The sequence below is a fragment of the Pleurodeles waltl genome, chromosome 7 (genome assembly GCF_031143425.1).
Source record: "Pleurodeles waltl isolate 20211129_DDA chromosome 7, aPleWal1.hap1.20221129, whole genome shotgun sequence".
Lineage (NCBI taxonomy): Eukaryota > Metazoa > Chordata > Amphibia > Caudata > Salamandridae > Pleurodeles > Pleurodeles waltl.
The window spans coordinates 353682635-353696012 of NC_090446.1; the positions used below are offsets into that span (position 1 = coordinate 353682635).

The 13378-nt window shown below is 45.6% G+C and overlaps 1 protein-coding gene across 2 annotated transcripts in view; it reads left to right on the forward strand.

The window, feature by feature from the left end:
* The window catches only part of PLCG1 (phospholipase C gamma 1), a 775517-nt gene that overhangs the window by 404152 nt on the left and 357987 nt on the right, over nt 1–13378 (forward strand). For both annotated transcript variants that reach the window (XM_069243788.1, XM_069243789.1), the window contains exons 15-17: nt 4734–4835; nt 5809–5996; nt 6489–6689. In XM_069243788.1, coding sequence (XP_069099889.1) covers nt 4734–4835; nt 5809–5996; nt 6489–6689 — 491 coding nt within the window. The remainder of the gene's footprint in view (nt 1–4733; nt 4836–5808; nt 5997–6488; nt 6690–13378) is intronic.

The window sequence follows — 13378 nt, forward strand, 5'->3', positions numbered from 1 at the left end:
TTTTGGTAGTTTGGGGAAAATCCAGTATCTTACTCTTTCTTCCTGGTTGATGAGGGCACTGTGGTACTTACCTTTGGGGCTTCCTAGTTCCTCCAGCTCCCCTCTACCAATTCCACTTTCCTGGGTGGGGGTCCTGCATTCGCATTCCATTTTTTTAGTATATGGTTTGGGTACCCCCTAAGGTCACTATTGTCTATTGCTATTGCATTGTTTTCTATTGCTATTTATGCCTACTTCTTATTACTTATGTGCTTATTTAGTGTGTTTACTTACCTCCTGTTGGGGTAATTGCCCATCTAGTATTTTCGGTAATTGTGTCACTCAAAGTACCTTTATTTTTGTAACACTGAGTGTTTACTTTTGTATGTAAGTGCTGTGTGACTACAGTGGTATTTCATAAGGTTTGCATGTCTCCTAGATAAGCCTTGGCTGCTCATCCACAGCTACCTCTATAGAGCCTGGCTTCTAGACGCTGTCAACATTTCACTAATAGGGGAAACCTTGATCTGGTATAAGGTATAAGTACCATAGGTACTTAGCCACAAGGCGGGACAAATGCCTTGTGGCTAAGTATGTCCTTGATTTCCTTTGATGTCCTGTACTTGTGGCGGTTTTGTTACTGCCGTGCAAACTGACCCTGTTATATGGATTATTGTGCGATTGCCAATAGACTTCAAATTTTTTCACACTCTTACCTAATCAGAGTAATTTCTTTTTGCTCTACCATTCACACGCCATAGCTTTCACAAAAAACACTTCTAATTTACAAATACGGGAGAGCCTATACTACAATATTCTCTGCATTCGGGAAACTCGCTGCATAATGCTTTGCAGTCCATTACCTTTAGAACACTTTGTTGCTCATAACTCAGTCTGTGGTGGTCCTAGGACAATGGACCACCACCAAAACCTTCATAACAACATGCTCTGTCTGTCTACATCATCTATGTGTCCCCACACTAGGTTAGTGGGGCACCCAAAATAATAACCACACCCACCATTGTGTCTTTTTAAGCTCTCTCATGGCTGGAACTTTTTTAAGTGTCTTGTTTGCAATAACATTGCAGTAGGCCTGCTAGCCCTAAAAATGTGTAATGTGCTATGCCCTCTGGGGGATAAATATATAGTTGCAGTGCATTACTTTCTGAAGTTTTTTCATGTGGTTATGCACTGTAGGGCTAACTATATCAATCAATCAACATTTATAAAGCTCGACTTATCACCCAGGGGATCACAAGACCCTAGCTAGGGGACGCGGGTAAGTCCAAAAGGCAGGTTTTGAGGTCCTTCCTATACTGAGCCAGCTAGTGGGACTGCCTGAGTTGAAGCAGCATTGCGTTCCAGGTCTGCTTGGCGAGGTAGGAGGAGGAATTTCCTCCAGCCGTGTTCTTACCGATCCTGGGGATGGTGGTGAGGGCCAGTTGAGCAGAACGGAGTTGCCTGGATGGTGTGTACAAGGAGAGGCGGTGGTTGAGGTAGTCTGGTCTGATGTTGTGAAGGACCTTGTACGTGTGTGAAAGTGATACGTTTTTAGACAGGTCTCTCAGGTGGGCGGAGATGTGGCTGTAACAGGGGATGTCCAGGATCAGTTTGGCCACGGCGTTCTGTATTTTAAGGAGTCTAGTTTGGAATTTCTTGTTGATTCCGGCATAGAATGCATTGCCATAGTTGAGCTTACTGCTGACGACTGCCTGGGTGACTGTCCTTCTTGCGTCGATGGGTATCCACTTGAAGATCTTCCGAAGCAGGCGGAGAGAGTGGAAGCAGTAGGATGAGATGCCATTGATTTGGCGGGCCATGGACAGTGACGAGTCAAGAATGATGCAGAGGTTGCATGCATGGTCGCTAGTAGATGGGGCAGCTCCGAGGGCACTGGGCCACAAGGAGTCGTCCCAGGTAGTAGTGGTGGGCCCCAGGATGAGGTGCTCCGTCTTGTCCAAGTTGAGCTTGAGGCAGCTGTCTCTCTTCCAGTTGGCAACAGCTTTCATTCCATTATGTAAGTTTTTTGGCTGTTGATGGTTCGTCAGTGAGGGAGAGAATGAGCTGTGTGTCGTCGGCATATGAGACGATGTTGAGCCCAAGGTATCTGACGATCGCGGCGAGTGGGGTCATGTAGACGTTGAAGAGAGTAGGGCTCTTGGAGGAGCCATGGGGAACTCCACATTTGGTTTCTGTTGGCTTTGAGGTGAAAGGTGGTGGGAGCCTGACTCTCTAGGTTCGGCCTGTGAGGAAGGAGCGGATCCACTCCAGGGCTTTGCTGCAGATGCTAGTGTCATGTAATGTAGTGCACATGGTGGTGTGGGAGACGGTGTTGAAGGCAGTGGAGAGGTTGTGGAGGATGAGGGATGCTGTTTCATCATGGTCCAGTAGAGTGCGGATGTCACCCTTGGCTGTCAGGAGTGCAGTTTTGGTGCTGTGGTTGCTCCTGAATCCGGATTCGGAGGGAACTAGGATGTGGTTTGTCACAATGAAGTCAGTGAGCTGTGTGTTGATTGCTTTTTCAGTAACTTTGCTGGGCAAGGGAGCAATAAGATCGGTCTGTAGTTTTTCAGTTCTGTTGGGTCTGCAGGGGGCTTCTTCAGTAGGGGGTTTATCTTTGCGCGTTTCTACGCCTCCGGGAAGGTGGCAGTCTCTATGGAGCGGTTGAGGGTGCATCATAGTTCAGGTGCGATGGTGGTGCTGGCTTGATTGAAGATATTGTGGGGGCATGGGTCCGAGGGTACCCCAGAGTGGGTAGTATTAATGAGCTTCCGAGTGTCTGCCGGGGTGAGGAGGGCCCAGTGGTTCATGTTGGTGGTTGGAGTCTGTGGTGGTGCTGGTGGGCGGGCGGGCATTTGCCTGCGAATCCTTCATAGATGTCCTGTATTTTTCGGTGTAAGAAGGTTGCAAGGTTGTTGCAGAGATCTTTGGAGGGCGGATGTCTGTGTTGTCCATGCCGAGTTTTGTGAATTCCTTGACTATGGGGAAAAGTCCCTTGCTGTTGTGTGCATTGGTGTTGATTCACTCCTGAATGGCCTATTTTTCTAGCTGATCTGATGAGCCGGTTATGTGATGTGATGGCGTCTTTAAAGGCTCTGTGGTCCGTTGGGCTTTACTGCATCTCCACTTTCTCTTGAGTCATCTGCATGTGCCCTTGGATTTTTGAAGGTTGGGGAGAACCAGCTGGGGTCTCCTTTGGTGTTGATTACTGGCAAGTTACCTTAGAAGGGCCAGGGTGTTGGCTCAGTTGTGGATCCCTTGGTGGAGGTTGTGGCCCGAGGCGTTTGCGTCTGTGGTGTCTGGTGGTGGGGTGGCAGAGAGCAGAGGTGAGCTGGGCTTCAGTAACCTTGCTTCAGTTCCTGTGCTGGAGGCGGTGGGCATGGTGCCGTTTGACTGACTTGGTGAACTGTATGGTTACATGACCATGTTTCTTACAAATCCTATTTTCATTATGGTGTCCTCTAGGGGCTGTTCTGAGCATTACAGTCTTAATGCTAAAAGTTTATTTCTGATAAAGGTTTTATTGGGTTTACATGATAATTGTATGTGTTTTAATGATCTCTCTTTATTGCAATTATTATCATGATTGAGGCCAACTTAACATCCTTATTACACTTTGACTGTTTGAACACTCTTGATATGTTTGGGTTACCCTTCTAGTTTATTTCTCTCGTTACTCCTCCATGGCTGTCTTGTGTCTTTTTTGGGAGGAATTGTGTTAGCCAGGCAGCAACTCTGATGGTGGGGTGTTCAAAGTGGTATTCTATTGGAATTAGCATGGTAGATTTAAATTTGGGTGCTAAATGGCTATATTTTCATTTATGGCTGCAGATAGGGGAAGAAATTAAAAGGAAGTGCTTTAGTTAAATGCAGGGCCACTGGAATTGTGTGGCAGGAAAAGACCAACTTATGAGGCAGGATTGACCGTTTTATGTGGCAAGTAAAGCCCAGTTATGAATTTACAATGCCTATATCTAATTTGAGCAAATGCGAGACCTTTGTGTTTTACAGTAGTGGGTAAATAGTGCTAGAAAGAGCAGGGACTTAACTATTGTCAGTTATTTAGTGGTACCAGGGACTTGCGATCGGATGAACCCTATGCACCCCAAGTATGGGTGTCTCTTGATCCTCAGTCGAGACGGAGCAGTGTAACCCATATGTTCGGTGTCTTTTTACCGTCTAAGGGACCCTTCCTACATCACTGCAGGGGTCATCTATTTCCCTTTGTGTAAAAGGCCGTAATGTTGTTGTGAAATTGCTTTTAAATAAATGCCTCCTCCCACCATCCCTCCCCCAAATTATAAAACAAAATGGGCTGAATAGATGATTTGAAATGGCTTGCATGGTGAAATGTACGCATCAGTTTGCAAGCCCTCCTAGCCAAAACGTCTGATGGAATTCTGGCAGCCCAGCCTTCCAGGTTGCTCATTTACTTCACCCCCTTTGTTGGGGTATCTGCTGTAAACTGTTTCCAGTTTTTAAATGTATGTAATCTCTCCCCATCCACACTTTGAAAGTTCTATTTGTGGGAGTGGGAGCTTTTGAGAGACAGCAGTTTCCAGTAGATGTTGTGGGTAGGGAGGATGATAAATGACATCTAACATGCTTAACAGCCTCTCACTCTTCCCTGAAGTGTAAATGATAGATTATATATAACTAGCAATGATTAGGGGAGTGCAAGAGCCTTGCGCTGGGAAATAGTGTCCCTGGCAATGGTGCTCAAATTATTAATCCATTGTTTTTTGTTTCTTCAGGAATGGTACCCACACTTCTTTGTTCTGACCAGCAGCAAGATTTATTATTCCGAGGAGACCAGCAATAGCCAGGGCAACGATGAAGACGACGAACAGAAAGAGGTACGGTTTAAGAGGGTGGATGATCGGCATGTTAGTGCCAAATGTGGTGTACATACTTTTTATAATTTAATATATATTTAAAGCTGTAAATGCATCTTGTGTCCAGGTTTCCTAGTCTGTCAATCTGTACCTGAATCACTGAAGTTTATGGCATTGACTTGCTTTAAATCACATTAAGTGCCCAAAGGATTTTAATTTGATATTCCTTATTTTTTATCTAATTGCTTCATTAACTCAAATCCTTGTGGATGCTCCCCCTCCATATGTCACCCCAAAATGCCCATCTACACTAACATTCAAAAAGCATTCTCAAAAGATATACATACAGCTCCTCCACAGAACACTGCTAACATCCCACCACACACTCAGCATGGTTTTCCGGCCAAGAACTCATACACATTCTTCCAATGTTCACAAACCACAAAACCACACTTAAATATACCTCTGACACCTAAATATAGTTTCTAAGTGTTGCCTGTTTAATGTTGTCAGAAAGAAAATCATTGTGCGCGTGGTTTTTTTTTCATTTGCCTAATTTTTGAAGTTGCAACCATAGTGGTTTGAAGACCCCTTTAGTACCGGATTTATTGATGCTTATGACTGTGAATATTCTAGGTCAGAATACAGGAGACTGGCAAATCCTAAATGCCAAGCAGGGCTAGGGGAAGTAGTAGTTATCCATGTTTCAGGAGCCTATGCCTTTAAAGGTTTTTTTTTTTTTTGCTAAACAACACAAAGGTTTTTCTCGCTTCCACTTTTATGGTTAGTGAAATGATAATTAATGTGAAGTGACCTCCAGCCATCCAGAGCATTTCAAGAAATGTAAGCAAGTGTATTTGCATGTATACTTCATTGTTGTGACATGTAAGTAGAAGGTAATATCACCTTATAAATTTTACTGTAAATGTTGATAACTGAAATATCACTAAAATTTATGATGGGTAGAAATCTTTGGGTTTTTATTCTCTGTCAGGCAAGCAACAGCGCAGAGCTTCACTCGGCAGAAAAGTGGTTCCATGGGAAGCTTGGTGCTGGGCGAGATGGGCGGCACATTGCGGAGAGGCTGCTGTCCGAATACTGCATAGAAACTGGTGCGCCAGACGGCTCTTTCCTGGTTCGAGAAAGTGAGACCTTTGTGGGAGACTACACCTTGTCTTTCTGGTGAGTAATCATTCTGTCCCTAATGGCAATTTCAGAAGCCTTACATCTTCTGTAACTAAAGTGATTTGCTTGGTGTCTCACCACCATTATAACCCTGAGCCTCTGCTTGTGTTAGGCCTCTGTGCAGTATAACTCCTTCTCTTGTTTCTAAGGTTATGTACGGTAGTGGATCTTGCTAATTCAACAATACCAGCCTCACCTCAGAATAATCTTGCTCATTCCGTCTCCTATCATCAATTTCCATGGATCCAAATCCATCTGTTACTCTTGCCTGATATTGCAACTTAGTTTAGTATTACGAGTCGTAATGTGCCAATTTGCCACCTCATACATTATTTTGGAGGGCATGTGCTCTCCGAAGACCTGCTTTTGCCCGCATGACAGACTGTGCATGATTGTGAAATTGCTGATGCAGGTTTGTCGCAGTGCTTGGATGGTGCAGTGATAATTTGTTGAACCTTGAAGTTTGACCAACCTCTTGCTCTTTTCCAGGCGTAATGGGAAGGTGCAACACTGTCGTATCCATTCCAGGCAGGAAGCAGGGAGCCCCAAATTCTTTCTCACAGATAACCTGGTGTTTGAAAGTCTCTACGCACTCATCACACATTATCAGCAGATGCCGCTGCGATGCAACGAGTTTGAAATGAAGCTGACAGAACCTGTGCCCCAGACCAATGCACATGAGAGCAAAGAGTAAGTGTGAATTTAGGTTAGAGGGCAGAAGGTTCTATAGCATTCAGTAAATCTGACTGGCTGAATGTTTTAACACAAAGAATGGTAATAAATGTGTTCTCTTGAGAAGCAGACATTTAGCCATCAGCATAGCCCGTCTGTTCGAGAGCAGAGAGGCCTTTAGTTTGCGTGAGTACTGGACAATAATTACGAAGTAGACAGAGCAGAGTATCGCATGACTGTTGTGGCACTTACTCGTCAACTGCTGGAGGAAAACGAGGTGGTACTGTGAAAGTGGTATAGCAGTGGGTCCAGTATCTGTATGTATGCATGCCATCAAATGAGGATATCGTATGAGGCAGCAGCTTGTCTTCATTGCAAGTGTTCCATGTTTCCGATTGGAACTACACAGATGGAGCAATGCAAGACTGTCTGCTTTTCCCAATACTTAGGACAATTTCTACACCTGCCTTGTCTTACCCCATCTACTGTCTGTGAGTATTGTAGACTATTGTGAATCCACAGAGGCTGTGCCCATTTTACTGTATAAATTTCAGTTTAAAAAAAAAATATATTTTTATTAACATTTGACGAGAAAAACAAAGATACTTTCAATAAGATCATGTCTCAGCAATAGTGGTTTATTACACGCGTAGATGTGGAGCTACAATACAAGTAAACACATTGTATAGGCAGCAGTGGGCATGTTTAGGCACAAAACCAGAATGTGGTACTACCATCCATCCTTACACAAGCTAGTAAAGCTCTCAAATTGGGTCATCCCCAAAACGTAATCTCCAATCCCACTGAAGCATGGCAAACTACGTGCAATTCTAGTGTCTCTGGATCAGTAGTGAGGGAGAAGGGGAAACTGGGACAGCGGTAAACAAAATAAAAATAACCAAAATGTCTCAGGGTGTGCTTAGTTCCTAAATGTCAGATGGGTGGTCGGTGGAGGTGTGGACTACCAGGTGGTAGCGGGCCATATGGCCTGAAACCTGTAGGGGCAGGGTCTCCTCGATCAGGAGGTGGGTGGGGTGGGGCCAAGATGGGTTGGGGCAAGATGTAGGGGCAGGGAACTGCAAGCAGCACAGCATGAGCGAGGTGGTGCAATACTTGAAGGGGTCATGGGGCCATCCATACTCCACGGGCGTCTGTTGTACCTTTCTCATCTGGGTGTCTGCTCTGGTCCCCTTCCCTCGGGTCCTCCTGTTCCCCCTTTCCTGAGTCAGTGTCTCCCCCTGAACGCTTCCAGTTCTCCAGCACATCAAACAACAGGCCATCATTGGGGTGCATCCTCACCTCTGCGCGTCTTCCCTAAGCAACACTCTTTCCTCAGCCATTGCCCAAGTTGCAACATCCCTTGCACACGTCACAAGCACAGGACTGTTCTCCACGCCATTGCAGTTCTTGGTTTGGCCAGCACAGGTTCCAAATACAGGAACCTAGAGCCCTTGGGCCTGGGAAACCTCCCCTGGAGGCAAACCTTGATTGTGCATGGAAGGGAGTGGCCCAGTGCAGTGTGTAATCTTAGGAGGACATCATTCCAAAACAACTGAAGCATAGGTGTAGGAAATTGGTTCTTTTTATTGTATACCAAAAAGAGTTATGGTGTGTAAAGAGTCCAGATATCCCCTTAGTAGTGAACAGGGCTTTCTATAAAAATCCCAAGTACTCTTTTGTGGTAGTCGTTGAGCAGTTTAGACTATTCAAAGAGGCGGGTTAGACATTTGCTGCATACACAGTCAATAAACGACACACACACACATGCAATAAGGAGATCCACATCAATTCATAAAAAAACAAGCATTGACAAAGCCAATAGGTCTCACATATTTAAAAGCTATTAGCTTTGGGAATGGGTTTTGCCGTATTGCACTTCAGTGTGGCAGCTGTTCAGCATGGCTGAAAGTTAGTGGCGTAGAGTGTCAGAGTGGAATGGGGGAGTAGAGTGTCCTAAAGTGGATTTGTTGAAGTGTTGTAGATTGGAGTAGGGGGAGTAGAAAGTTGTAGATTTGAATAGAGGGAAGAAGAGTTCAGTGCAAAAGAATGTCGTGGAGTGGGGTTGGAGTAGATTGAGGTAGTCAAGTGGAATTTGAGCAGAGTAGTGTGGATGGCATTGGGGTAGAGTGGGATGGATTGTGTGGGGTTGATTGAAATGGAGTGAGTTAGATTAGATTGGGGAGGTTGGTTTGGATTGGAGTGATAGGGCTGGGGCAGGTTGGATGGGATTGGGGTAGGGTGGATTGGATTAGGGTGGGATGGATTGGATTGGGGTGGATTGGAGTGGGGTGGGTGGATTGGATTGGAGAGGGGTGAATTGGAGTAGGGTGGATTGGATTGGGGTGGATTGTATTGTATTGGCGTGGATTGGATTGGAGTGGGGTGGATTGGATTGGAGAGGGGTGGATTAGAATGGATTGGGGTGGATTAGATTAGATTGGACTGGAGTGGGGTGGATTTGATTGGAATGTAGTGGGGTGGATTAGATTGGATTTGAGTGGGATGGATTAGATTGGATTGGACTGTAGTGGGGTGAATTGGATTGGGGTGGATTGGATTGGGGTGGATTGTATTGTATTGGCGTGGATTGTATTGTATTGGCGTGGATTGGAGTGGGGTGGGGTGGATTGGATTGGAGAGTGGTGGATTAGAATGGATTGGGGTGGATTAGATTTGATTGGACTGTAGTGGGGTGGATTTGATTGGAATGTAGTGGGGTGGATTTGATTGGAATGTAGTGGGGTGGATTAGATTGGATTTGAGTGGGATGGATTAGATTGGATTGTACTGTAGTGGGGTGAATTGGACTGGACTGGAGTGGGGTGGATCGGATTGGAGTGGACTGGATTGGATTGGATTGGAGTGGGGTGGATTGCGAAGGGGTTGTGGTGAAACTGCCACCGCTGCTGACTTTGGAGCTGGGGAACCAGGTTCGAACCAGTGTCTGCTGAACATCCTGTAATATGGGCAAATCACTTAATCTTCTTATGGCCCAGCATACAAATTAATGTGTCCTTTTGTAATGAAACTGGTGCTCATGTAAAGTTCTCCAATACATTCGGATTGAGTTTGCGCTATATAAAACTGCAATAAAAAATTGATTAGGATGAATTAGATTGGTGTGGGGTGGACTGGATTGTAGTGGGCTAGATTAAGGTGGTTTGGAGTGGGTGGATTGCACTGGAGAAGGGTTGATGTGGACTGGATTGGGGTGGATTAAAGTGGGTTGGATTGGATTGGATTGGGGTGGGATGGATTGGGGTGGGTTGCACTGGAGCGAAGTGAATTGGGTAGCAGGAGACTTGACTTGATTGGGTTAGGTTGGAATGGGATGGATCGGACTGAGTGCGGTCGATCGGGCTGGACTGGATTGGGGTGAGGTGCGTCGGATTGGAGTGGGGTAGATTGGGCTGGATTGGTGTGGGGTTGACTGGATTGTAGTGGGGTGGTTTGGGATGGAGTGATGTGAGATGGTTTAGATTGGAGTCGGGTGGATTGGAGTGGTGAGATTGTTTTGGATTATAGTGGGTTGTCTAGAATTGGTGGGGGCAGGTTGGAGTATGGCAGACGTTTGTATTCAGGTGAGACAGATTGGAGTGGGGCAGATTGTTTTGGATTGGAGTGGGACAGATTGTTTGGGTGGATTGGGGTGGAGTGGATTGAAGTGGGGTGGATTTGATTGGAGTGGGATGGATTGAATTGGGGTTGGGTGGATTGTTTTGGACTGGAGTGGGGTGGCATGGAGTGGGACAGATTGTTTTGGATTGGAGTGGGTCAGAATGGAGTGGGGCAGATTAGAGTTGGTCAGATTGGAGTGGGGAGGATTGTTTTTGGATTAAAGTGGGGCAGAATGGAGTGAGGCAGATGGCAGTGGGGCAGATTGTTTTGGATTGCAGTGGGGTAGATTGTTTTGGATTGCAGAGGGGCAGATTGGTTTGGATTGGAGCACAGTAGATTGCAGAGGGGATTATTGTTTTGGATTGGGGCAGACTGGAGTGGGGCAATGTGTTTTGGATTGGAGTGGGGCAATGTGTTTTGGATTGGAGTGGGGCCTAGTGTTTTGGATTGGAGTGGGGCCTAGTGTTTTGGATTGGAGTGGGGCCTAGTGTTTTGGATTGGAGTGGGGCCTAGTGTTTTGGATTGGAGTGGGGCCTAGTGTTTTGGATTGGAGTGGGGCCTAGTGTTTTGGATTGGAGTGGGGCCTAGTGTTTTGGATTGGAGTGGGGCCTAGTGTTTTGGAGTGGTGTAAATTGTTGTGGATTGAAGTGGGGTGAACTAGAGTTGGGCAGATTAGACTGGGGTGGGTTTGGAGGAGTGGGGTGGGTTCAAGTGGATTTGATTGGGGTGAGTGGTTTGGATTGGAGTGGGGTGGATTGGTGTGTGGTGACAGGGTGGACTGGATTGGAGTGGGGCAGATTGGAGTGGGGTTGATTGGGGTGTTCTGCACTGTTTTGCTTTACCGCAGATTTAATACATTTAATAAATTTAATAAAGCACTGTTTCAGGTTTGACTAGAGGAGACGTGTATGTCAAATGCAACAACACAAATGCACCTCCAAAAATAATCACAGCAATACAATAATAGCACTCATAAAAACAAACAATGAAAATACACTACTTTAACCCCTTCGCTGCCAGGCCTTTTCCCCCTCCTGTGCCAGGCCTTTTTTTGCCTATTTGGGGCAGTTCGCGCTTAGGCCCTCATAACTTTTTGTCCACATAAGCTAACCAAGCCAAATTTGCGTCCTTTTTTTCCAACATCCTAGGGATTCTAAAGGTACCCAGACTTTGTGGGTTCCCCTGAAGGAGTCCAAGAAATTGGCCAAAATACAGTGAAAATTTCGTTTTTTTCAAAAAAATTGGAAAAAGGGGCTGCAGAAGAAGGCTTGTGGTTTTTCCCCTGAAAATGGCATCAACAAAGGGTCTGCGGTGCTAAACTCAGCAGCTTCCCAGCTTTCAGGAACAGGCAGACTTGAATCCGAAAACCCAATTTTTCAACACAATTTTGGCATTTTACTGGGGCATACCCCATTTGTGCAATTTTTTGTGCTTTCAGCCTCCTTCCAGTCAGTGACAGGAATGGTCATGAAACCAATGCTGGATCCCAGAAACCTAACCATTTCTGAAAAGTAGACAAAATTCTGAATTCAGCAAGGGGTCATTTGTGTAGATCCTACAAGGGTTTCCTACAGAAAATAACAGCTGAAAAAGAAAAATATTGAAATTGAGGTGAAAAAAAATCAATTTTTCTCTACTTTTTACTCTGTAACTTTTCCCTGCAATGTCAGATTATCGAAAGCAATATACCGTTACGTCTGCTGCACTCCTCTGGTTGCGGGGATATATAGGGTTTGTAGGTTCATCAAGAACCCGAGGAACCCAGAGCCAATAAATGAGCTGCACCCTGCAGTGCGTTTTCATTTTATACCGGGTATACAGTAATTCATTTGCTGAAATATAAGGAGTAAAAAATAGCTATCAAGAAAACCTTTGCATTTCCAAAAAGGGCACAAGATAAGGTGTTGAGGAGCAGTGGTTATTTGCACATCTCTGAATTCCGGGGTGACCATAGTAGCACGTGAATTACATGGAATTTCTCAAATAGATGTCTTTTTTACACACACCCCTATATTTGGAAGGGATAAATGTAGAGAAAGACAAGGGGCAATAACACTTGTTTTGCTATTCTATGTTCCCCCAAGTCTCCCGATAAAAATGATACCTCACTTGTGTGGGTAGGCCTAGCGCCCGCGACAGGATATGCCCCAAAACACAACGTGGACACATCACAGAAAACAGAGCTGTTTTTAGCAAAGTGACTACCTGTAGATTTTGGCCTCTAGCTCAGCCGCCACCTAGGGAAACCTACCAAACCTGTGCATTTCTGAAAACTAGAGACCTAGGGGAATCCAAGGAGGGGTGACTTGTGTGGCTCGGACCAGGTTCTGTTACCCAGAATCCTTTGCAAACCTCAAAATGTGGCTAAAAAAACACATGTTCCTCACATTTCTGTGGCAGAAAGTTCTGGAATCTGAGAGGAGCGACAAATTTCCTTCCACCCAGCATTCCCCCACGTCTCCCGATAAAAATGATACCTCACTTGTGTGGGTAGGCCTAGCGCCCGCGACAGGATATGCCCCAAAACACAACCTGGACACATCACAGAAAACAGAGCTGTTTTTAGCAAAGTGACTACCTGTAGATTTTGGCCTCTAGCTCAGCCGCCACCTAGGGAAACCTACCAAACCTGTGCATTTCTGAAAACTAGAGACCTAGGGGAATGCAAGGAGGGGTAACTTGTGTGGCTCGGACCAGGTTCGGTTACCCAGAATCCTTTGCAAACCTCAAAATTTGGCTAAAAAAACACATGTTCCTCACATTTCTGTGGCAGAAAGTTCTGGAATCTGAGAGGAGCCACAAATTTCCTTCCACCTAGCGTTCCCCCACGTCTCCCGATAAAAATGATACCTCACTTGTGTGGGTAGGCCTAGCGCCCGCGACAGGATATGCCCCAAAACACAACGTGGACACATCACAGAAAACAGAGCTGTTTTTAGCAAAGTGACTACCTGTAGATTTTGGCCTCTAGCTCAGCCGCCACCTAGGGAAACCTACCAAACCTGTGCATTTATGAAAACTAGAGACCTAGGGGGATCCAAGGAGGGGGGACTTGCGGGGCTCGGACAAGGTTCTGTTACCCAGAATCC